The sequence below is a fragment of the Lagenorhynchus albirostris genome, chromosome 8, assembly GCF_949774975.1.
Source record: "Lagenorhynchus albirostris chromosome 8, mLagAlb1.1, whole genome shotgun sequence".
NCBI lineage: Eukaryota > Metazoa > Chordata > Mammalia > Artiodactyla > Delphinidae > Lagenorhynchus > Lagenorhynchus albirostris.
The window spans coordinates 64,380,226-64,407,361 of NC_083102.1; the positions used below are offsets into that span (position 1 = coordinate 64,380,226).

The window sequence follows — 27,136 nt, forward strand, 5'->3', positions numbered from 1 at the left end:
GCCCTGATTTAAGGCTGAAGCTGATCTGCTTCCTTGTTATCTCCCTCTATAGGTAAGTTGAATTTCTCTGCTCACTCAATCATTGACGCTATAACCCTTTGAGGCTGATGAAGTAATGCAGTATTTCTGCTTGTACTCTCTTTCTCTGAGTACAAGTTTATGTCATGCCCTCAAGTCCCCATAATGTAAACCCTTGTTCTGTACCATCCCTACCCAAGGGCAACCACAGAAAGCATCATCTCAGCCTTCATGGTTTGCTTTGGGAAACTGTTTAGTTAATCAAGACCTCAGTTCTTCTCTTAAAAGTATTTAAAACAATATTGTATCCTGAATGTCTAGGTATTTTTTAAAGGATGATTTTCAGCTATTCTAGTCTGCCACATTGCTGGAAATGTAACATAAGTGCAATTAAATAGCCATTTTTAGGTAAATAAAGTTAAGTAATGTGCATCAAGACATAAGGCCAAGCAGAAATGAAAACCAGATTTCCTGATTATCTGTCTGGGGTTCTCTTGAAAGTAGTCTTAAGATGAAAATTCAAAAGACTTTTAAGCTATCTATATAATTAGAAAAGAGGAAAATAGACATATAAAACTATTCTCTTAAATGAGTGGCCAACCTGACACAAAGTGTATACATTTTGACTCTCATCATTTGATCTAACAACTAGATCATGTGTCCTCTATTCCAAGTCAGAGGTGTGAATAGTTAACTATTCAGGGGTGAAGAATGGTGTCTGTGGATATATCCCCTAGCTGAAATAGAGAATGTTTAAGTGTACCTGAAATGCTGAAGAGACAATTTTCAGACAAATTTAAAAGGAAATTGTACTATTTTACAAAGGGGAGAGTAAACATGTCAAACAACAAATGTTTATTAAACATTGACTAAGTCAAAGGTACTGTAAGCATTGTTATCATGTTTACACAACTTCAGAGCTGCCTCATTATATTTTTCTTTGATTGCCTTTTTGGTTGAATACTTCCTGACATGTCATTAGTAAGCTCTTCCTCTACTAAAAATTGTTAAGTTACCTCTGGCGTAGACCAATGACCAGCTTAATCTAATTCTCAGAATGTAAGTTTTTATTAGCTTCTATCCCAATGGCTGAAACCTCCTGGCATCTCACCTTCCATTTTGTAATCCACTGATCACAGAGAAATTTCCTAGGGAAACAGCGCTTCTCTTCCACAAAATATCCAGAGGACTGATTTCCGAGGAAGGTTTGATTCCTTCAGGGATTTAGGATTTAAAACATAGGAATGTTTTAGTTATTCTACAATTATATCACAGTGCTTTTTACAACCCACTGCACCAGTGTAGGCTATGTTTCCATTATGTGATTTAGTTCCTTCTTCATTTACCATAGGAAGATTAAGAGAGAACAAAGCGGTGTGTTTAAAAATATAATGATAAATTATGAAAAGTGTTTATACCTTCATTAATTTACCACAAAAAAAGTGTTCATAACCAAACTTTATATATGCTTATATAATTATGGTATTATCCTAGTGACATTTTTAAAAATTAATTAATTTAGTTTTTTGGCTGCATTGGGTCTTCATTGCTGCGTGCGGGCTTTCTCTAGTTGTGGTGAGCGGGGGCTACTCTTTGTTGCAGTGTGCAGGCTTCTCATTGCAGTGGCTTCTCTTTGTTGTGGAGCATGGGCTCTGGAGTGCATGGGCTTCAGTAGTTGTAGCACATGGGCTTAGTTGCTCCACAGCCTGTGGGATCTTCCTTGACCAGGGCTCGAACCCGTGTCCCCTGCATTGGCAGGCAGATTCTTAACCACTGCACCACCAGGGAAGTCCCCTAGTGACATTTTAAAGTCAGTAAATTTAAAGATCTTTTTATGTTTTTCTATAATTTATATCTATATAATCATGTTCTAGAAAGACAAGAAACACAAAATCATTTCTATTTCATGGGACAGCTTCTATTTCTAGCAAAATAGAAAGTAAAAGTAAATTACTATCTTTCCTACAGGGTTTAAGAATTATATCAGGGAATGTATAGAGAACCCTGATACACATTTCTGATTGAAATGTTATGCAAAATAGTCTCACGCACCTGTTATTTCAAAAGTGATGGATAGGAAAGATGCAGCACTAGACTTCGATGTACTCTCTGATATTTACTTTCTGAAATAACAGGGAAATAGCACCATAAGCATAGCCTTTTTTTTTTTTTTTTTCAAAATAGTGTTGACTGAAGTGGGCTAGTCTGTGGAAACTGTAGATAAAAGACTACAATTATAAAGAATTTGCATTTCATTTAGGGATGGTGACTATTTTATTCTTATTTCTTTGCAGATGGGAAAATATGAGCTCTTTATTCATCCTTCTGTCTACCCATTCACAGTACAATCATCCTTCCCTCAATCCATCTTTCTACTGATTCTCCAAACCTTTCTGCCGGTTTATCTCATTCTGTGTCATCATATAGGCTCATTATCCAGGCTGTCTATCGTCATAACTTCAAATCCCACGGACCTTCTCCAGATTTCAGTGTGGATTATTTGCTACATTTTCTATAAAGGAATGTTCTAAAATCTCCTATAATATAAATTGCAGTAAGTTTTATGGTGCTTTATAACCCATACCTTTGGTGCCCCTCATTTAAAAACATGTTCGATCTGTATCAAATGGAAGAATTTCTTGAATTACTATAGCTAAAATCTACTTTCAAGTCACTTTGAACTCTTAAAAAAGTCAATTCGCGTTCATGCATCTAATGATCAGCAACATTTTCATCAGCTTTCTAGGACTTATGCTGATAACCTCCCCATGGGCAAGGCCTCGTCCTGTCATATCCTGAGAAGGATAGAGTTCATGCCAGCGTAAGTTGGATATTCTTCAAGCCTACTGGAATTCTGAAGGGCCAGATGACAGAAACTGCCAAAGATTTTACTACTAAGTCTCCTCAGTACAGAACTTGTCAAGCCTTTCTTCTAAAGAAGTGATTATGGAAATTTTGATCACCTGAATATTGTTCTAGAATTGGGAGAATTCCAAGAATAAAATGTGGATACTCTCCAATATCAAGCAGATATATTTTTCCTATTGTCTACAGATGCCATCGCCAACTTAATAAGTATTCTGATAATTCAACTCATTTCAAGTTTTGAATAACATACTTTACACTTTGTGAGAACTTTAATAATAAATATTTCAATTTTCTGCAAATTAAATATATTAGCTCCAAGGAAAAGAATTTTTAGGGCCTTGTGTGGGGTGAGTCAATTAACAGTAGTAAATACGCCAGTGAATAAAGTGATTTAATATGACGCTGCCTTTGGGCTAAGGTGGTCATTATCATTCTTCTGTGTAATATGATGTACGAAGATAATAAAGGAAGTTTATGTGAATTTCATATCACTTGTTTACAGTATTTTTTGCATCAAGAAATTTTATTTTTGAGCTAAAGTATTTTATTTTGAATTAAGTTTTTTTTTGTTTTTTTGGGTTTTTTTGCAGTACGCGGGCCTCTCACTGTTGTGGCCTCTCCCGTTGCGGAGCACAGGCTCTGGACGCGCAGGCTCAGTGGCCATGGCTCACGGGCCCAGCCGCTCCGTGGCATGTGGGATCCTCCCGGACCGGGGCACGAACCCATGTCCCCTGCATCGGCAGGCGGACTCTCAACCACTGTGCCACCAGGGAAGCCCTAAGGTATTTTTAATAGTTTGGTTATGTGTGAAAACGACATTTATAGGACACAAAGTGTGAATCTACAAAAACAAAAGTGTAGTCCTTGTTCTTCAAATTAAGTGCAATATGAATTGTTCTTAGAGTAGGTTGTTCATGGTTACACAGTCAGGATTTCTTGAGATCAGTACCTTCTAACTAGGATTGAATGAGGAAGTTATTTTGAGAGGTTTCCCTGTTTTTATAAAGTAAGCTTTCATTCTTTCTTATTTGTTTAAGAAGACAGACTGTGAACAATCTTCACAGCCCACAGTCTAAGTATTCTCCATTCACACATATTTACAGTCTTTACATGTCACCCTTGGGATGCTGGTATATTAAACAAGTTTCCTATTGGGCAATGTTAAGTACTTCTAGGGGGAACTCAGTCTAAGTTCTAAGAAAAAAAAGCTGCAACTTTTAGCAAGAATCAGCTATTTTTGCAATAAGAGTTTTATTAATATTCTTGGTATTGGACATGAAAGGACACAAATTCCTAAGTTATTCATGTTACATACTTACATGATTAAATATTAATTTTAGGTGAATTGACTACTTCCATGTCTATTAATCTCTGCTTTAGCATTTGCTTTAGTCCAACAGATACATCTTAATAATAATATTCTTTGTGTTTTCCCTTTTTTCTGTGACTTACTTTTGTTGCTCTGCAGTGCTTTGACAGCAGTAGAAGGGGAATTCTATGACAAAATGATTTTTTTAAATGTCCTGTTGCAATTCAGAATTCTGAAGGATCTTTTTGAAAGCAATAACCTACATACAGGATATAACTGACGTTCAGAAACTAAAATCTAATCTACCTCTAGCAGTGAAATTATACTACTCTGAAAGGACTGCTATAATAAATCCACCTAAGAGTGTTAAAAATGTAGCCATTAAAGTGGCCAAGACAATATTAATGTACTAACATTACATGTTTTATGGTATTTCCTTAAAACCTCAAGATACGTTAGTAGTAAAATGTATCCCTAGGCTAGATTCCTAAATGAGCTAACGTGCTGTGTAAAGCTAGTGGATACAAAACAATTAAATTTTTCAAGTTGCAAATGCAAAACTTTAGTCCTTATTTCCCAAGAATTACTGGTCACCAGTGCCACTTCTTTTTTGGGGGAGGCAAAGGAGCCATCTCTTCTTTTGTTTTATGAAATGCCCATTTCATAAAACATGTATGAAGTGTATGTGTCATAACTCAGCTCAAGTTCCACCTCCTTTGTGAAGGTTCCTCCTTCTATGATCTCCCTATGGTTATTCTAAAACTCAATTATAATGCATATCATACTGCATTATAACTATTGGGCTGTTTGTGTGCCCTCAAGATGACCACGAGCATTTTCCTGACATGAAGTTTGTATTGATATTTTCATCCTCACCACCACACAAAATTTCTGGAGCTCTCCTGGCAACTGATCAATATATGTTGAATGTATTAGTGATAGAAGTCCTGCAATCCCTCAGGTAGTGAAATGTAAAAGGGTCTGCTTACAGCATTGCTTGAAAAGTCTCATATTTGTGTGGACTAACGGGCTACTAATTGAATATAAACTTGATCCAATAATGAGTAAAAGTTTAGAGTTGAGACAGGGCAGAAGTTGAGACACAGATGTAGAGAACAAACGTATGGACACCAAGCGGGGAAAGCCGCAGTGGGGTGGTGGTAGTGGTGTGCTGAACTGGGCGATTGGGATTGACATGTATACACTGATGTGTATAAAATTGATGACTAATAAGAACCTGCTGTATAAAACAATAAATAAAATTAAATTAAAAAATTAAAAAAAAAGAAGTCATGCCTTTGGGTTAAAGACTTTTTCCTGTAGTTTTTTTATTTTGTTTTGTTGTTTTGTTTTTGTTTTTTTTCCTGTAGTTTTATTCTGTATTTATTTCTTTTAAATTCAAATTGAAATTTTCACTCAATACCATAATTAACTTATTTTTTTCAACCCCATTATAAACAGCAAAATAAGGTGCTCTTTTTACAAGCACGTTTTACTTCTTCTTATATGAAGAAAAGAAAATTTGGACTTTGGAACACATACTTGCATTCTATATGTATCCTTACGAGATACATCTTTATTCTATTTTTATAATTAATTACTCCTACTAAAGAGAGGTTTGTCAGTGAATCAGAACGGACCAAAGATGGAACTGTATTAATTATTTTTACAACCATAATTTAGACTACTGTTCACCCTAGTCAATATCAGCCATAATGTGAACAGAAATATGACTCTTCCTGCCCCAAACGGCTACATATACACCCCTGCAGGATGATCCCACTCTTGGTCTCCACAGTTGAGTACTTGAGAAGAAAGCAGCTTACCTTCTTTGTCCTTGTGGGAGTTTAAGTGTGAGAGGAGGTCCTCGTTGGCCTGCACGCAGTACACCTCTCGGGTCTGGACCCCTCCTCCGCAGAGGGCCGTCTGGTTGCCCCGCCTCTTGTCCTGCTGACTGAGCAGAGGATCCACACGGCACTCAGTCCACTCTGTAGTCCTCCAGCCATACCTAGATAAAGAAAATGATGGCAGTGGCAACCTGTTTACTGAATAAAACTTTTCTCCACTCCTATTTTTTGTTCCTCAAAAAGATTAATCTGGGGGTTTCCTGGTGGCACAGTGGTTGAGAGTCTGCCTGCCAATGCAGGGGACACGGGTTTGAGCCCTAGTCTGGGAAGATCCCACATGCTGCGGAGCAACTAGGCCCGTGAGCCACAACTACTGAGCCTGCGCGTCTGCAGCTTGTGCTCCGCAACAAGAGGGGCCGCGACAGTGAGAGGTCGCACACCACGATGAAGAGTGGCCCCCGCTTGCCGCAACTAGAGAAAGCCCTCGCACAGAAATGAAGACCCAACACATACAAAAATAAAATAAATAAAATAAAAATTTATTAAAAAAAGATTAATCTGAAAAATACTTGCCTCTTGAATTAATCTTAGACTACATCTAAGGTGCAGGTTCACTTTCAATCCCTTCCTCTACATCCTCATCCTGCTCCATTTAAAGAGGGGTTAAATTTAACATGATCCAGTTTTAATTGCAACTACTGGAAGTTACTTATAAATATTTTATGAAAAGAGAGCATAATGCTGAAAACATGAAATTTTATGTTCAATTAAGCTGAACTCAGGCTTGCCCTTTCTTGATGCTTATAAGCAAAGGAAAGTTGAATCTGAGAATGGAACACATTCTAAATGATGATGAACCCAAACATTTGTTTTGTCTCTAACAGAATGCATGAAAATTGCAGCTTCATACTGGATCAAAATTATAATTGTGTGTTAGTAATAAAAATGTAACATAATTCAGAGTTTTCTCTTTATTGTTGAGAATAAGAGTTTTTTTTTTTTTCCTGTAGCACTGAGCATCCCTGATGAGTGCTGATGAATGATGAAAAGAGCTGACGTTTCTAATCAGTGGAACACAGGAAAGATGATCTGTGATTCTAAACTAAAGCTCCAATAAAGATTATGATGTGAAAAAAATGTCAGGGGATTGTCAGCCCAACACATGCTTTAAGGAGATAGACAGGGAACCATTTCCCGATGCCACTGAAGATAGAAAGTGACGGCATTTCTCCACCTCGAGGAAAATGGATATTCTAAAAGCACAAAGAAAATGGCTCATGTAACACTTGGTTTCACTTTAACCAAGACGCCTCCTTAGTAATCAGATTAACAGCCAACATAGGTACAAATGGGTGTGCTAATGTTCACCTCAGTTAGACAGAAAGGTTAAGTGGGCTCTAGGATGTCTCATCTAGAGGCTTTGCTTTGTCAGTGGTAAAGTTTCATGACAGTAAAGCTGCACTTCATGCTCGTTTTTCAGTTTTTATAAGTGGGGATTCATGGCTTAATAGAGGTGCAGGACTGGGGCATCAAGGAACAACACTCTTGACATACGTTTATAAAGGAAGTGCAGCATTCAGGTCAATTCTAAAAACATGGATACTTGATGCCTTGGGAGGAGAGACAGTGAAGGAAAGTAAAACCAAACAAGTCATTCATTAGGGGAGCTAAAATGAAAATTTTGTTTTTTTTATAGAATGGAGTCCCAGTTTAGGTCATCTTAAGGAGTCCTGTGAGAGGAACAAATTTTTAGTAATGTCAATTGATTGCACATTCTAAAAAAGTGCTATCATCCATAAAGGGTTACAAGAAAGATTCAGAATAGAGATTTTAATTAATAGCTAATGGTGTTTGAATATTTGAGAGGATAAAGAATAAAACACCTAGCTTGAGACAAAAATGGAAGAAACTTGTAGGAGACAAAACACTCTGATTAGAGAACCTGGAAACTTCCTTGAAACTGTTATGTAGAGGGGAACACACAAGTCAGCAGGACAGGCAGAGTAGTTAGGAAGAAAACTCTCTAGAGCATTCCGTCACTTGTTATATCAGAGAAGGGATGATTCCAAAGTGCTGCATAATTGAAGATCTTGTCTGAATCATTACTATTCTTTGTTATTATTATTATTACTGTTAGAAATGGGAGGAGGAACAATAATAGTAGCAATTTTCCGCCTCACTGTGTCATGCAGTTCAAGCTGTACACATGTTCTCTAAATATCTGAAATATTCCAGGGAACCTTTCAATGAAGCTTGTGCATATCCACTGAGAAACTAAGATTCTGTAAGTTGTTTCATAAATATTCTATATTCAGACTAAGCTGAAATATATTTATCACCAAGATAACTCACAGTAATGTCTTGGAGATGATATTTTTTAAGGATAAAAAGAATATAGTTACACTGCCAAATATTTCAAAATTAGTCTTATTTCATCTGAATTCAATGCCCATTGATTGGGCACTTACTGTGTGCCTGGTCCCATGACATGCAAGCAATTAAAAAACAAACAAGCCCCACCCCAAGGTTCATAAGCAGTCTTTGTCCTGAAGGAGCTTAAAGTCTCATTATTTTGATATAGCATTTTACTCTATTCAACACGAATTGTTATATACAGTACTGAATTTTAATGGGACTTGCTCAATAAGCAATAGGAACCTGTATTTTGAAACTTCATTTTACCTTATAGACTAGTTGACAAACTACAGCCAAATCCAACCTGTCCCCTGTTCTTATAAGTAAATTTTATTGGAACATATCCACACTCACTTGTTTACATATTACCTATAGCTCCAATGGCAGAGCTGAAGCGTGACAGAGACGCATGTGGCTTGTAAAGGCTAACATATTCACTGTCTTCTCCTTTATGGAAAAAGCTTGCCAATCCCCATGATAGAAAATACACAAACAGGGAACTGCCGTTAAAAACCTAACTTTCATGGAGACTGGGAAATACAGCTTGTTAAAGACACTTTTACCCTGTAAAACCAGTCATTTTTACAGGATAGTGTTTGTAGAGAGATATTTTTCTACTTAGAATTTGTAAAAGTCTCTATTTCTCAACATACTATCCAGTTGAAATCAAACCGCTAAAGGAACATGCAGTTTGGGCAGACAGGGCAGCAGATGCCACCATCCTTTATTTACTCACATGGCACAGGGGGCAACTCCATCTCCTTGAGACACACAGGGTTCTTTTTCCTCAAGTTCTGGACACTCCTTCTCACTGCCAATAGGAAACTGCCTGATGAGCCGCGTCCTCACACGGGTGCCTTTAGGGGATGCCATATCATGGCACGTTTTTGAGCAGGGGCTCCACTCAGACCACTCTGACACCTGGCACTCTTTGGTGATCACACAGGCCTGGAAGGTCAGCGGCAGCTTCTCTTGTTGGCAAAAGCTGCAAAAGAGCATTAATATTCTCATCACAGACTCACAGGCAGGCATGAACTTTGTCTTCTACACGCCAGAGTGAAATCAGCTTGGACATTTTTATTTCTACTTGGAGGTACAATTCCAATTTCATTAAAAAGATATCAACATTTACGATGTGCAAAAGCTGTTAGACTCAAAGCTAACATTTGCATTTCCTCCTATTTTGTAAGAGTTGTTAAACCACTCATAGGAAATAGAAAATAAAGGGGTTATGCAAAATTAGCTGAAACTAAGTTTACCATATTGTTCATTTTACTCATTCCAGATTTGTCTTTATTTAGAAAATGAGGAACCAAGAACTGTTAACATATGATAATTTCCATTTAGTGATTTAAATAAACATGCCTGGATAACTAATACAATATTGAACAGAAAAAGTGATTTAATTTATGCTTAACATTATTTTTAATACGGTTTGAAACTTTAGCTGTCAATTACAATGTATGCTTATTCAACTACATCAACTTTTCCAGTTCATACTTTAATGTAAGGTATACATATGAGTATATTAATTAAATACATCGTAAGCATTAGAAATATAAATCTATTTAAGCTATATTACTGTAGAGATATCCTCTAAATAGATCTCTAATTCATCGGTAAAGTATTTATGTTCAAATTCGTATCTATCTAATTCTCCTTGAATTAGAGGGATGTTGAATTCTAAATTGTAATGTCTACATACGAAGATGATGTTACAAATGTCATCAACTACGGGCATATGCACTTTGAGGGGTTTTCCTGGCATTGGATGGCCTTGTGTTGATTCTTAGTTGAACTCCTGCCCATTCTCAGTAACTAGTAGCTCACGTTTACAAGACACAGGAGGCATGCTGCCACGATAGGGCATCTGTTCCAGTGGGAGAGTTCACTGATAATTCTGTCTCATCATTCAGCTGCTATATTTAACTATGATAACCAACCATACAGAGAGGCAGGTCCATTTTAATATAACAACTCACATACAATCTTTTTAATTCTACTGGCATGTGTACGAAAATTGCATTCCTAGGAGACAATTAGAGCTCAATATGTCAAAGTCAATTTGTCTGAGCTGAGAGGTCTGGGCAGGAGAATCATCTGAGAGTGGCAGTAAAAGGGCCCTGTAAGTCAGCTCTGTTCTTCTTATAACAACAGAGAGGACCAGAATCCCAGTTTTACTCAAATGTCATATATTGAGCGTTAATGATGCATTAGGTACAACACTAACCTTAGAACAAAACTTTGTCTGTGATGAACAAGTTTTCACTCTAACACTTGTGAGTTTATCCAGGAAAATTAGGCAAGATGATGACCAAATGATGACCTCTATAACTCCTCTTTTCCAAAACTCTCCATGTTAATTTCCTCTTAGATACATTTCTAATCCTTCATGAGATTGTATTCATATACATATATGCATATGTTATCCTCTATGTATTACTTACCAAGTCCATATTCTATGTAGAGGCAGAGAATTAACAATCCCTTTTAATCTTTTGTGGAGAATTTGACCATCAGTTAAATACCTCCAGTTACAGTTACCTGGTAGCCTGATGAAAGCTGAAATATCAGCTATGTTACCAGATAATATTATTTATGATACAATGATCAATTTTGATAAATTCCATTTGCTCTGGAGAAACTAAAACTACCTGGTAGGCAGCCACAACTCTGGGCTTGCCTGAATGTGTCAGCTCTTGGAATAGGGCTTGTTTTTTGTGTGGACTTCGCAGTCTATGACTACGGGATCACTTCAAGAGATATTGGCGCCTGTGGGGCCTGAGACTTGTAAGCCAAGGCAACTCTTGGACTTGCCGGATGTAGAATTATCTTCTTCCATCTGAATTGTGCTGCACTGATTTCTAGAAGAATTACCACCAGATGAGGAACGTCTGTTGTTACAATGATGACAAGTTTTTTATCTTTCTAAGTAGACTGATGCCAGACAGCAGTCTTGTGTGTCTTGTGTATCTGAAAGTCTGCACAGCCTAAGTTTAAAACTTAATTCATATTACCTCATTTAATGCTTCCAATAATTCTTTTATGTGGGTACCATTATCATTTCCATTTTACAGGGAAGGAGTCTCTGAAAGGTTAGGGAATGTGTTTAAGATCATATAGGAATGTGTTAAGTAGGGAACTGAAATTTGAACTTGGATTTTCTAAAATCAGAGCCCATTTCCTTAATCACTTTGCCCTACTGCTTCTCACAGTTTAAACTGACTGTAAATCTCAGTTTGTTAGAGCAACTGCTGTAGCTGAGGCCAGTGCCAAGGTTACTGGCACATTGTGAATCCAATAGTTTCACTATTTCACAGCCCCAGGATTCGTACCACCCTAGCACTTTGCAAATGTGCTACTTGCTCTAAGGAGGACTTAGTAATTATGGAAAAGTCAAAACAAATACATTTTCCTGATACATGTTAACAGTTTTTAATACAGGTCCTACATATGAGAAATCAGCAGCATAAACATGAGAACAGTATTAAGTTATACGATTATACAGTTTTTAATATATGTGATGTATATAACATACCTACCTACTTATCTGTCTATCTATAGTTTGTTTTTCCTTTAATTTTCCAATACCATTATTTCAGCAAATGTGAATCAAGTAACTCTACATATTGGGTTTCAGAAGTACAAAGACAAGATTATAGTAATTAAATTGGAAGCATATAATTCTGCTTGGGGAGGCACAGAAGGCTATATGAAGTAGTACATTACTATGAAGTTTTCATATTGAGTGAAGGTAATCAATGGAAATATGAAATAAAAGTCTTTTCTTTGTTTATTGGTGGGTGGGGGAAATATAGATTTTTCATTGGCCTCAGTGTAAGGAGTTTTTGTTGAGCAGTGGAAATAAGAGTGGAACTGAAGCCTAGGTCAGATCAAGGGCAGTTATGTCGATCCAGAGAAGCACCTCCTGTGAGTGAGAGAACCATTCAAAGTTGTGGAGCATAAAGGACATGATATTTGTATTTTATGTAAATTCCAATAGTAGGGTGCAGGACAGAATAACAGGGTATAAGATCAGAAGCAGGCTAACTACGATGATGATGATGATGATTACGACATTAATATTTATAGTAAATATATACTGAGTGCTTGCTGTGTGCCAGACACTGCGCAAACTGAGTGAGGTATGATTATGAACATGAGATTAATCATCATTGAATGTCTAGTGTGAGCCATGTACTGTATTAAGTTTTACTTAGAGTATCTCATGTAATCCTTAAAACTATTCTGTAAGATGGAGATCCATCTTTTTTTTTTTTTTTTTAAGATAAGGAAATGGAATCTAAATGTCTCACTTAAGTCTAGATAAAGTAGCAGAGCTAGGATTCTAACTAGATCTTTCTGCTTATGAGGCTTATCAAAGTGTGAACAAAGGCAATGGCAGTAGAAATTAAAAGGGGTTACAAACTATAAAAAGGGGAGTTAGAAGCTATACAACCTGATGGATAGTTGAAGGGGGTAAAAGAGAGGAAGGAGTCATTAAATAACTTGGAAGTTTCTAGCTTTGGCAATCTGCTGAGCATCACTGCAATTCTTCGAAATGGAGAACATGGAATAAAAAGCAAGTTCCTGGCAGTTGATAATTGAGTTCAACATTATTATCTTGATTTGATATGGACACATCCAGTACATATCCAACACGCAGAAATGTCTGGTAGACAGATCCAGAATTAGGGATCAGGGTTTAGCTGAAAGTTCTGGATGGCGTGTATACTTTTAAAAGTCATGAGCATAACAGAGTTCAAAGCCAAGGCCACAGGCGTAGCTGAGTGCTCACACACTGGGGCTCATTTTAGGCCTGAATAACTCACACATGGCCTTAGAGTGGACTTTGGTAGGTCCATGAACACTGTGATGCATGTTAATTTCATTTTGTAATTGTTAGTCGGAATAAATGGGATCACCAAATCACCCATGCTTACTAAATTATTCAGCTGCCACCCTCAACCATTTTCTCCTTTATTCTGGCAATGTAAAACGGTGACACTAGAGAGCTCAGGGGAACTATCCATTTTGGTTCATTATGGTTTTCCTGAGAACATGCCCCTTTGGAGGTCAAAGGCATAGGCTACGCTTCTGCAAGGGCAGCCTGGTAGAAGATGTGATGGTCACTGTGACAGTTTCCTTTTCATTTATGTGGTATATTCAGGATAGCCCAGATGGTTAGGACTGATAGAACAAAAGTTTGGCTTTGAGACAAAAGCAGATATTACTTAATCAGCTTGTATCAGACACAGAGGAATCAGACTTAAAAAAAAAAGAAAAAGTGGAGAGCAGGAGCTTCAAGACGGCGGAAAAGTAAGACATAGAGATCACCTTCCTCTCCACAAATACATCAGAAATACATCTACGTGTGGAACAACTCCTACAGAACACCTACTGAACATTGGCAGAAGACCTCAGACCTCCCAAAAGGCAAGAAACTCCCCACGTATCTGGGTAGGGCAAAAGAAAAAACAGAGACAAAAGAATAGGGACGGGACCGGCACCAGTGGGAGGGAGCTGTGAAGGAGGAAAGGTTTCCACACACTAGGAAGCCCCTTTGCGGGAGGAGACTGCAGGTGGCGGAGTGGGGGGAGCTTCAGAGCCACGGAGGAGAGCGCAGCCACCGGGGTGCGGAGGGCAAAGCGAAGAGATTCCCGCACAGAGGATCGGCACACACCAGCCCGAGAGGCTTGTCTGCTCACCTGCCGGGGCGGGCAGGGCTGGGAGTCGAGGCTCGGACTTTGGAGGTCGGATCCCAGGGAGAGGACTGGGGTTGGCTGCGTGAACACAGCCTGAAGGGGTTAGCGGACCCCAGAAACAGGCATGAGACGCTAAGGCTGCTGCTGCCGCCCCCAAGAAGCCTGTGTGCGAGCACAGGTCACCATCCACACCTCCCCTCCCGGGAGCCTGTGCAGCCCGCCACTGCCAGGGTCCCGTGATCCAGGGACAACTTCCCTGGGAGAACACACGGCGTACCTCAGGCTGGTGCAATGTCATGCCAACCTCTGCTGCCACAGGCTCGCCCCGCATCCATACCCCTCCCTCCCCCAGGCCTCAGTGAGCCAGAGCCCCCCAGTCAGCTGCTCCTTTAACCCTGTCCTGTCTGAGCGAACAAAAGACGCCCTCCGGCGACCTACACACAGAGGCAGGGCCAAATCCAAAGCTGAACCCCAGGAGCTGTGCGAACAAAGAAGAGAAAGGGAAGCTTCTCCCAGCAGCCTCAGGAGCAGCAGATGAAATCTCCACAATTAACTTGATGTACCTGCATCTGTGGAATACATGAATAGACAACGAATCATCCCATATTGAGGAGGTGGGCTTTGGGAGCAACAATACATATATATCTTTCCCTTCTTCTCTTTTTGTGAGTGTATGTGTATGCTTCTGTGTGTGATTTTGTCTGTATAGCTTTGCTTTTACCATTTGTCCTAGTGTTCTGTCTGTCTGTTTTTTTCTTTTCTTCTTTTTCTAGTATACTTTTTAGAGCTTGTTATCATTGGTGGATTTGTTTTTCGGTTTGGTTGCTCTCTTCTTTCTTTCATTCTTTTATTACTTAAAATTTTTTTTGATAATTATTTTTTATTTTAATAACTATTTTATCTTTTTCTTTCATTCTTTCTTTTTTTCTCCCTTTTATTCTGCGCCATGTGGATGACAGGCTCTTGATGCTCCAGCCAGGCGTCAGGGCTGTGCCTCTGAGATGGGAGAGCCAGGTGCAGGACATTGGTCCACTAGAGAGCTCTCAGCTCCATGTAATATGAAACGTAATATGAAAATCTCCCAGAGATCTCCATCTCAACGCCAAGACCCAGCTCCACTCAAGAACCAGCAAGCTACAGTGCTGGACACCCTATGCCAAACAACTAGCAAGACAGGAACAAACCCCACCCATTAGCAAAGAGGCTGCCTAAAATCATAATAAGGCCACAGACACCCCAAAACACACCACTAGACATGGACCTGCCCACCAGAAAAACAAGATCCAGCCTCATCCACAAGAACACAGGCACTAGTCCCCTCCACCAGGAAGCCTACACACCCACTGAACCAAACTTAGCCACTGGGGACAGAACCAAAAACAACAGGAACTACGAACCTGCAGCCTGCAAAAAGGAGACCCCAAAAACAGTAAGATAAGAAAAATGAGAAGACAGAAAAACACACAGCAGATGAAGGAGCAAGATAAAAACCCACCAGACCTAACAAATGAAGAGGAAATAGGCAGTCTACCTGAGAAGAATTCAGAATGATAGTGAAGATGATCCAAAATCTTGCAAATAGAATGCAGAAAATACAAGAAATGTTTAATAAGGACCTAGAAGAAATAAAGAGCAAACAAACAATGAGGAACAACACAATAAATGAAATTTAAAATTCTCTAGAAGGGATCAATAGCAGAAGAACTGAGGCAGAAAAACGGATGAGTGACCTGGAAGATAAAATAGTGGAAATAACTACCACAGAGCAGAATAAACAAAAAAGAATGAAAAGAATTGAGGACAGTCTCAGAGACCAAGGCACCAACATTTGAATTACAGGGGTCCCAGAAGAAGAAGAGAAAAAGAAAGGAACTGAGAAAATATTTGAAGAGATTATAGTTGAAAATGTCCCTAATATGGGAAAGAAAATAGTTAATCAAGTCCCAGAAGCACAGAGAGTCCCATACAGGATAAATCCAAGGAGAAACATGCCAAGACACATGTTAATCAAACTATCAAAAATTAAACACAAAGAAAACATATTAAAAGCAGCAAGGGAAAAACAACAAACAACAAACAACACACAAGGGAATCCCCATAAGGTTAACAGCTGATCTTTTAGCAGAAACTCTGCAAGTCAGAAGGGAGTGGCAGGACATATTTAAAGTGATGAAGGAGAAGAACCTACAACCAAGATTACTATACCCAGCAAGGATCTCATTCAGAGTTGATGGAGCATTTAAAACCTTTACAGACAAGCAAAAGCTAAAAGAATTCAGCACCACCAAACCAGCTTTATAACAAATGCTAAAGGAACTTCACTAGGCAGGAAACACAAGAGAAGGAAAAGACCTACAATAACAAACCCAAAACAATTAAGAAAATGGAAATAGGAACATACATAGCGATAATTACCTTAAATGTAAATGGATTAAATGCTCCAACCAAAGACACAGACTGGCTGAATGGATACAAAAACAAGACCCATATATATGCTGTCTACAAGAGACCCACTTCAGACCTAGGGACACATACAGACTGAAAGTGTGTGGATGGAAAAAGATATTCCATGCAAATGGAAATCAAAAGAAAGCTTGAGTAGCAATTCTCATATCAGAGAAAATAGACTTTAAAATAAAGACTGTTACAACAGACAAAAAAGGACACTACATAATGATCAAGGGATCAATCCAAGAAGAAGAGATAACAGTTGTAAATATTTATGCACCAACATAGGAGCACCTCAATACATAAGGCAAATACTAACAGCCCAAAAAGGGGAACTCGACAGTAACACAATCATAGTGGGGGACTTTCACACCCAACTTTCACCAATGGACAGATCATCCAAAATGAAAATAATTAAGGAAACACAAGCTTTATATGATACATTAAACAAGATAGACTTAATTGATATTTATAGGAGATTCCATCCAAAAACAACAGAATACACTTTCTTCTCAAGTGCTCATGACACATTCTCCAGGATAGATCATATCTTGGGTCACAAATCAAACCTTGGTAAATTTAAGAAAACTAAAATCGTATCAAGTATCTTATCCAACCACAACGCTATGAGACTAGATATCAATTACAGGAAAATACCTGTAAAAAATACAAACACATGGAGGCTAAACAATACACTGCTTAATAACGAAGCGATCACTGAAGAAATCAAAGAGGAAATAAAAAAATACCTAGAAACAAATGACAATGAAAATATGACGACCCAAAACCTATGGGATGCAGCAAAATCAGCTCTAAGAGGGAATTTCATAGCAATACAATCCTACCTTAAGAGACAAGAAACATCTCAAATAAACAACCTAACCTTACACCTAAAGCAATAGAGAAAGAAGAACAAAAAACCCCCAAAGTTAGGAGAAGGAAAGAAATCATAAAGATCAGATCAGAAATAAATGAAAAAGAGATGAAGGAAATGATAGCAAAGATCAATAAAACTAAAAGCTGGTTCTTTGAAAAGATAAACAAAATTGATAAACCATTAGCCAGACTCATCAAGAAAAAAATGGAGGAAAAAAAGGGAGAAAACTCAAATCAATAGAATTAGAAATGAAAAAGGAGAAGTAACAACAGACACTGCAGAAATACAAAAGATCATGAGAGATTACTACAAGCAACTCTATGCCAATAAAATGGACAACCTGGAAGAAATGGACAAATTCTTAGAAATGCACAACCTTCCGAGACTGAATCAGGAAGAAATAGAAAATATGAACAGACTAATCACAAGCACTGAAATTGAAACTGTGATTAAAAATCTTCCAACAAACAAAAGCTCAGGACCAGATGGCTTCACAGGCGAATTCTATCAAACATTTAGAGAAGAACTAACACCTATCCTTCTCAAACTCTTTCAAAATATAGCAGAAGGAAGAACACTCCCAATCTCATTCTATGATGCCACCATCACCCTGATACCAAAACCAGACAAAGATGTCACAAAGAAAGAAAACTATAGGCCAATATCACTGATGAACATAGATGCAAAAATCCTCAACAAAATACTAGCAAATAGAATCCAACAGCACATTAAAAGGATCATACACCATGATCAAGTGGGGTTTATCCCAGGAATGCAATGATTCTTCAATATACGCAAATCAATCAATGTCATTAACCATATTAACAAACCAAAGGAGAAAAACCATAGGATCATCTCAATAGATGCAGAGAAAGCTTCTGACAAAATTCAACACCCATTTATGATAAAAACCCTCCAGAAAGCAGGAATAGAGGGAACTTTCCTCAACATAATAAGGGCCATATATGACAAATCCACAGCCAACATTGTCCTCAATGGTGAAAAACTGAAACCATTTCCACTAAGATCAGGAAAAAGACAAGGTTGCCCACTCTCACCACTATTATTCAACATAGTTTTGGAAGTTTTAGCCACAGCAATCAGAGAAGAAAAAGAAATAAAAGGAATCCAAATCAGAAAAGAAGAAGTAAAGCTGTCACTGTTTGCAGATGACATGATGCTATACATAGAGAATCCTACAGATGCCACCAGAAAACTACTAGAGCTAATCAATGAATTTGGTGAAGTTGCAGGATACAAAATTAATGCACAGAAATCTCTTGCATTCCTATACATTAATGATGAAAAATCTGAAAGTGAAATTAAGAAAACACTCTCAGTTACCACTGCAACAAAAAGAATAAAACACCTAGGAATAAACCTACCTAAGGAGAAAAAAGAACTCTATGCAGAAAATTATAAGACACTGATGAAAGAAATTAAAGATGATACAAATAGATGGAGAGATATACCATGTTCTTGGATTGGAAGAATCAACATTGAGAAAATCACAGTATTACCCAAAGCAATCTACAGATTCAATGCAAGCCCTATCAAACCACCACTGGCATTTTTCACAGAAGTAGAACAAAAATTTTCACAATTTGTATGGAAACACAAAAGACCCCGAATAGTCAAAGCAATCTTGAGAAAGAAAAACGGAGCTGGAGGAATCAGGCTCCCTGACTTCAGACTATACTACAAAGCTACAGTAATCAAGACAGTATAGTACTGGCACAAAAACAGAAATATAGATCAATGGAACAGGATGGAAAGCCCAGAGATAAACCCATGCTCATATGGTCACCTTATCTTTGATAAAGGAGGCAAGAACATACAATGGAAAAAAGACAGCCTCTTCAATAAGTGGTGCTGGGAAAACTGGACAGCTACATGTAAAAGAATGAAATTAGAACACTCCTTAACACCATACACAAAAATAAACTCAAAATGCATTAAAGACCTAAATGTAAGGCCAGACACTATCAAACTCTCAGAGGAAAACACAGGCAGAACACTCTGTGACATAAATCACAGCAACCTCCCAGAGAAATGGAAAAAAAACCCCAAAAATAAACAAATGGGACCTAATGAAACGTAAAAGTTTTTGCACAGCAAAGGAAACCGTAAACAAGACGAAAAGACAGAATGGGAGAAAATATTTGCAAATGAAGCAACTGACAAAGGATTAATCTCCAAAATTTACAAGGAGCTCATGTAGCTCAGCATCAGAAAAACAAACAACCCATCCAAAAATGGGCAGAAGACCTAAATAGACATTTCTCCAAAGAAGATATAGAGGATATACAGGTTGCCAACAAACACATGAAAGAATGCTCAACATCATTAATCATTAGAGAAATGTAAATCAAAACTACAATCAGATATCATCTCACACTGGTCAGAATGGCCATCATCAAAAAATCTACAGACAATAAATGCTGGACAGGGTGTGGAGAAAAGGGAACCTCTTGCACTGTTGGTGGGAATGTAAATTGATATAGCCACTATTGAGAATAGTATGGAGGTTACTTAAAAAACTGAAAATAGAACTACCATATGACCCAGCAATCCCACTACTGGGCATATACCCTTAGAAAACCATAATTCAAAAAGAGTCATGTACCACAATGTTCACTGCAGCTCTATTTACAATAGACAGGACATGGAAGCAACCTAAGTGTCCATCAACAGATGATTGGATAAAGAAGATGTGGCACATACATACAATGGAATATTACTCAGTCATAAAAAGAAACGACATTGAGTTATTTGTAGTTAGGTGGATGGATCTAGAGCCTGTCATACAGGGTGAAGTGAGTCAGAAAGAGAAAAACAAATACTGTATGGTAACACATATATATGGAATCTAAAAAAAAAAAAAATGGTCATGAAGTACCTAGGGGCAAGATGGGAATAAAGATGCAGACCTACTAGAGAATGGACTTGATGACACAGGGAGGGGGAAGGGTAAGCTGGGACAAAGTGAGAGAGTGGCATGGACATATATACACTACCAAACGTAATATAGATAGCTAGTGGGAAGCAGCCGCATAGCACAGGGAGATCAGCTCGGTGCTTTGTGACCACCTAGAGTGGTGGGATAGGGAGGGTGGGAGGGAGGGAGACCCAAGAGGGAAGAGATATGGGGACTGTGTATATGTATAACTGATTCACTTTGTTATAAAGCAGAAACTAACACACCATTATAAAGCAATTATACTCCAATAACGATGCTAAAAATAAATAAATAAATAAATAAGTAAAGGAAAGAAAAAAACAAATGGAGAGCAAACTTTAGTATTTGTCTTTAAAGAGACTTCATTTTAAAAGTTGATAGAGCACAAACTTTTGACAGTTACTTTTAAACTCTGATTATCCAATATATTTAACATTTTTTATTTTAGGGCAAGGTTAAAACTGATAAACTATAGATTACATTTTGTTTCTTTTTTGATAATTTAAGTTATACTACACAAAAATCAAGTGCTGTTTCAAATCTTTTTTCCTAAAATTACTTCTGTAGTCCATTTAATAATCATAACACCTGACAAAATATACCTTCCTTCTGAAGGTAGCCTAATTAACCTCCCAAAATACCATTATCATTTTTAGCTTCTTAAATAGAAACTTTCCAGGACTCTCATTTCCTTAAGATCAAATCCAAACTTTCCTTTCTGGTAATTGAAGCTCTCTATAATCTGTCACTGCTTCCACGGCCCTCTCTCTGGTCGTCACTCAGCCAAAATTAATTTTCAGTCTTCCTCCCCAGTAGCCTGCAATTCTGCACAGTCTCCTTACTGTCTCCAGATAACAGTGGCCTGCTTCTATCTACCCACTTTTGTCTACACTATTTGCCATGTGGAATCCCATCTCCCGTCTCTCTTCTGTTTCTCTGTGAAGCAAACTCGCTCAGGACCTAGGTGGTATGGTTGAAGCTCAGGAAAACTCTCAAAATGTGGCCTGAACCATCCCTCCCCAAATAGCACCATCTGACAATTCTTGCTTCTCACGGAAAGCAGATGAAATAGTAGACTGAAAATACAATGTCATAAGTTATTGGCAAGAAATGTGTGTCCCTAGTGTTATGGACATATATACACTACCAAATGTAAAATAGCTAGCTAGTGGGAAGCAGCCGCATAGCACAGGGAGATCAGCTCGGTGTTCTGTGACCACCCAGAGGGGTGGGATAGGGAGGGTGGGAGGGAGACACAAGAGGGAGCAGATACGGCGATATATGTGTATGTATAGCTGATTCACTTTGTTATAAAGCAAAAAGTAACACACCATTGTACAGCAATTATACTCCAAAAAAGATGTTAAAAAAAAATGTGTATCCCTTACAAATAGGTAGGCTGAATATATGCATTGAGGTGGCCCAAAAGTGACATCTGTAAATCCCCCATTTGAAGTCTCTGCTTAGAACCAACTTGTTTAATCCCTTCTTTCTTGTATCTCCTCTTTACTGATAGAGAGATAGATAGATATCGATATATGAAAAAAAAACCTTTCTCTCTTTTTGTTCTAATAAGGCAAAAGAGAAAAAAGAAGTCATAGTAGTTATGCTTGGAAATCACCACAGGCCCACTGTTTCTAATCCAGGGAAAGTAATAAAAAGGATCAGAATAGTTTCTCATCATCTTGCTGAAGCCTAACATCTGTAGTCAGGAGCTCTGGAGGTGGAAGTTATTCCTGAAGGCTTAGTCTGACCTAGAATTTTACTACTAAAAGTTTGGTCTGTGGACCAACGCCATGGCAATTAACTGGGAGCCTGTTAGACGTGCAGAGTCTCAGACCCCCAGGTTACACTACTGAGTCAGAATCTGTATTTTAACTACATTCTCAGGTGATCCATAAGCACACTGAAATTTGAGACCACTCGTGGAGCGCTAACTCCCTCGACTACTCAAAAGATAGAAGCCATCCACTATTTACAGTTGGCTAATCAATCTTTAACAGTATAGCCTTTCTTCCTGCAGAAGACAGAAACTGAGTAGATCACACAAAATGTGATTTATTACCAGATATTAGGTGGCTTATAAAATAACTGGATAGGCTGAAGAAGAAGGCTTCTAAGGACAACTGCAGCCCTCAGAATCACACAGCCATTTCTCTGACCCATACAGCTGCTTTTGCGGCTGCAGGAAGCCACACTTCCGGCACAAACTTCCCTGTGAAATGGGTGCTTTTCTCTCTTCCTCCTGACCTGAGCTCAGAATCTACACCCAGCTCTAGCACACTGTTGGAATCCAAATCACATCCAGAAACCTGGCTGCAAGCGACTTTGGGAAGTATGGTTTAGTTTTCTGCCTTTATAGTATGGGAAAACCCCACTAGAGCAGCAGTAGTCAAAATGTGGTCCATGGAGGAGGGCAACTGATTGTTAGGGGTATGCAATGAGCTAAGCACGGGAATTGAAACTAAGTACTGAGGCACTGTTACAGCAAGTTGAAGTTTGCAGCACCTAAGCACATGATCAGTAGATGCAATCCTGTGAACAGGGCACAGGCCAGTTTTGTTAATGATGAATTCCATGGTGAGAGGCATACAGTGTGAGCTACATGCTAGACTATGTAGGACCGTGTTACTGGATCAGTAGGAAATCGAACAAAAACGAAATTGAAAACCAGCAAGCAAAATCTGATCCTTCCCTGTAGATAGCCTGAGAAGCACTACTCTGCCACCAGAGTGGCATGATTGATGGGCCAGCCAATATGTGGTAACCCTCAATCCCAGCTCAATGCCTAACTCGTTCATGAGGCCTATGGACTGTAATGAGCTCATATGACTTTTCAGAAATATAAGTCATTGTGGCACTTACAACATTTATAAACAAGATCCATAGCAATATATCTTTCTTAGTTCCTTTAGAATTGGCCTACAATAGCACTTATAATATTCTTATTGAATGAAAGGACATGTTTTCTTCCTGTAAAGATGCAAATGAATTCAATAACACTATTCATGTTACAGGAGGATTTTCTACACAAAGGATAATATCTGAAATCTTTTCATAATATTAACAAACACCCCCAAGTTTTGTAATAAGAACGAATGTAATATCGTGTTCAGAGTAGATTAAAATATTAATTTTGTTGGTATAAAGCAAAATATATTTGTAGGCTTGTATACTCTGTTAGGGCAGCATGGTCATGTATTTAATTTGATTACATAATTTGTTCCAAGAATGAAAGTGGTTGTCCCTATCCTGGCCTGCACAATATGAAGCTATGAACAATGTTCACAGCAGCACTATTTACAATAGCCAAGACATGGAAGGGATCTAAGTGTCCACTGACAGATGAACGGATAAAGAAGATGTGGTGTCTATACACAATGGAATGTTACTCAGCCATAAAAAAGTGAAATGATGCCACTTGCAGCAACATGGATGGACGTAGAGATTATCATACTAGGTGAAGTAATCAGACACAAGAAAGACAAATATCATATGATATCATTTATATGAAAAATTAAAAAAAATTGATACAAATGAACTTGTTTACAAAACAGAAATAGACCCACAGACATAGAAAATAAACTTATGGTTACCAAAAGGGGTAGTGGGCAGTGGCGTGAGAGAGAAACTAGGAGTTTGGGATTAACATATACACATTACTGTATATAAAATAAACAATAAGGTCCTGCTATATAGCAGAGGGAACTATATTCAATATCTTGTAATAACCTATAATGGAAAGGAGTCTGATAAAGAATATATATATATATATATATATATATATAAAAACCAAATCACTTTGCTGTACACCTGAAACTAACACATTGTAAATTAACTATACTTCAATTAAAAATATGGTAAAGAAAATATAAGGGTATGAAACTTAAACCATATACAGAGTATTAGTGTAACTCTACTGACTATTTGAGAAAAAAATGACATGCTTTTTGAGGCAGATGCATTTTTCACATTTACAAGATAGCCATCAGCCAACCGACAGTCATGTCTGTAAGTCCCATTTCTTATGTTTACATACAAACGATTTAATTTTAAAATTATATTCAGAGGTTAATATAAGAATATTCAAATGTGTATTTATTTTTCCTCCCGATCTACTGTTTGCTTTTCCAATGGAAAAAAATGAATGGACCAAGAGGATTGCTCAGTTGTCTGAGTCCCCAGTTTGTAACAAGATAGAAATTGATGAATGCTGTACTCATAGTCAAGAGACTCAAGTCATTTCTAAACTGCCACTCTTGAGATGCATGACTCTGATCAGGTAGCAATTCTTCTACCATGTAGCTTTTCCATACGATGAAATTACATTTTCCTAAAAGACCTCTAAAGTCCCTTTCTTCAGTAAAATTGAACTCTTAAGTCTTCATAATCTAACCAATCTAAATTCTTATTGGTTTGTGTTTTCAGATTGAATCTTTAAAAAAATACTTTTCCCACCTCTAACTACATTCAAATTGTATTCCTTTTTTTTTCCCACAATTATATATTGTAAGGACATTTATCACATTTGTAGTTACAAACGTATGGAAGCAACATAAACGGCTATAAATAATGGAAAGTTTAAATAAATAAATTATGGTGTGTACATAACACAGAATACTATGCAAGATCCTATCTATAAGATTGTCTTATTTCTGTCTTGAATTTTTCAGAACTGGGAACTGGCAAAAATTAGTGAAAAATCATAGCACACATACATATTCACAAAATATTTCTTAATTACGCTCTAAAAATGGTCTTCAAACCATTTATTTTAAATGTTACAAACAATTAATTGGAAATTGAGAGTCCAGATGTTTTAAAAATACTTTTCCCACCTTTAGCTATGTTCAAAAGGCATGCCTTTTCTAAGCACAGACTTCAATTTCCTCTAATTTTGCACTTTTTTATCCATTTGAATGAACAGTTTACACATTTTCCAAGCTAATTTCATTTCTAAGTGTGCCCTTTCCTTCACAGAATTCGGCAAGTTAGAAGCAATAATTCTTATGGAAGCAAAACGCATGCACAGTCAAATTACTTTCCTTACAAAGGCAGAGGTCTTTCTGCTCGCTTTGATATTTGAAAACCTTTTGTTGAGCTGCTGGGAACACTGCCAAATGGCGTCACCTGCCAGCTGGAGGGATCATATGCTCCCTATTAAAGCTGAGGGCCAGGCTGCTGGTCAGCAGCTGAATGTGAGGCTATCACCGCTGCAAGTATTTGGTAATGGGGTAAACTGCTATAGCAGTGAGGCCTCCCTGGAAGGGCCAGTGCGCACATTTTCTATCCTTTCGCACAGTGAATGCGTGCATGCAGCTGCTTCCTTATCACCCATACTATTCCAGCCGGCAAACCGCAGTGAACATTCGTGGCACAATCCCAAAGCCACCCCAAGTGAAAACTCCAGATAGCTTTATGAGACAGGGTGAGAACAACCTAACAGACTTCTAAAATGGTGTCACACGGCAATGATTGATTTGGGCAGTTCTTTTCATTAAAGGCATTCTTCAGCATTAAGGAATTTTTGTCTCTGTTTTCAAGCTCAAACTAAAGAAAAAGAGAATGGAAACATAGCCACAAGGATATTTTGGCATTATTTTGGATTCTGCACCCAATTTCGGATGTGTGTGTGTGGCGGGGGAGGGCGTGTGCAGCATCAACGAGCAATTCTTGGACACCAGCTGGGTGTCCGAGGATTCAGCTTAATTCTGACGCTATCTACCCAGAGATAGCGTCAGATTCCTAAGGCTAAGGGTTCAGTCCTACAAGACTGTCCCCATCCTCTCACTTCAGATGCCAGTCACAAATCCAGGTTGTTTCCTGTACTTCTGATGGACTGGCTGTAAACCACAGGTTCCCAAGAACCCCCTCCTCAGGTCTGATTAATTTGCTAGAGGGGCTCACAGAACGCAGAGTAAAAACATTTTACTCACCAGATGAGCCATTTATTATAGAAGGATATAACTCAGGACAAGCCGGACAGAAGACATGCATAGGGAAAGGTATGGGGGAGGGTGTGGAGTTCCATGCCCTTACCAGGCAGGTCACTCCAATCTGTACCTCCACTTGTTCACCAACCCAGAAACACTCCAAACCCGGTCCCTTTGGGTTTTTATGGAGGCATGATTGGTTAAATCATTGGCCATTGGCAACTGGTTCAACCTCCAGCCCTTCTCCTCTTCTGGGAGGCAGCGGGGTGGGATTGGAAGTTCCAAACCTTTAATCACAGGTTGCCTTCACTGACAGCCCCTAGCCTTAGGTGCTTTCCAAAAGTCATCTATTAACAAAGACACCTTTATCACTCTCTACACTGAGGAAATTCCAAGGGTTTGAGAGCTGTGAGCCAGAAACCGTGGATGAACCAAATATACATGAGAAATAAGTTCTGGTCATCTGAATAAACAAATATATTTTTTTCTTATAAATCAGAATAACATGTATCAATTATTTAGAAGGAAAATTACTAAGTATCAATTCAAACAGTGAGTAACTGTCATAATTTTATGATTAACGAAAGGGAGAGAGAATTAGTCTAATATATCCCAGTTAAGGGATAAAAGTTAAAGGCAAGAAAGCTTTGGGGCAGTGATAATGATCGTAAATTCTTTTCTATATAGACACTGGATTCCATCAACATTCACCTGACCTGGCTAACTCCCCACTGCGTGGACAATCTGAAGGTCCCAG

General features: G+C 38.2%; 1 protein-coding gene across 1 annotated transcript in view; it reads right to left on the reverse strand.

Annotated features, from left to right (window-relative positions):
• Positions 1-27,136, reverse strand: part of THSD7A (thrombospondin type 1 domain containing 7A) — a 455,380-nt gene that overhangs the window by 207,637 nt on the left and 220,607 nt on the right. The window contains exons 3-4 of the mRNA XM_060157103.1: positions 9,194-9,442; positions 6,022-6,203 (exon numbers count right to left, since the gene is read on the reverse strand). Of these exons, the coding sequence (XP_060013086.1) occupies positions 6,022-6,203; positions 9,194-9,442 (431 nt within the window). The remainder of the gene's footprint in view (positions 1-6,021; positions 6,204-9,193; positions 9,443-27,136) is intronic.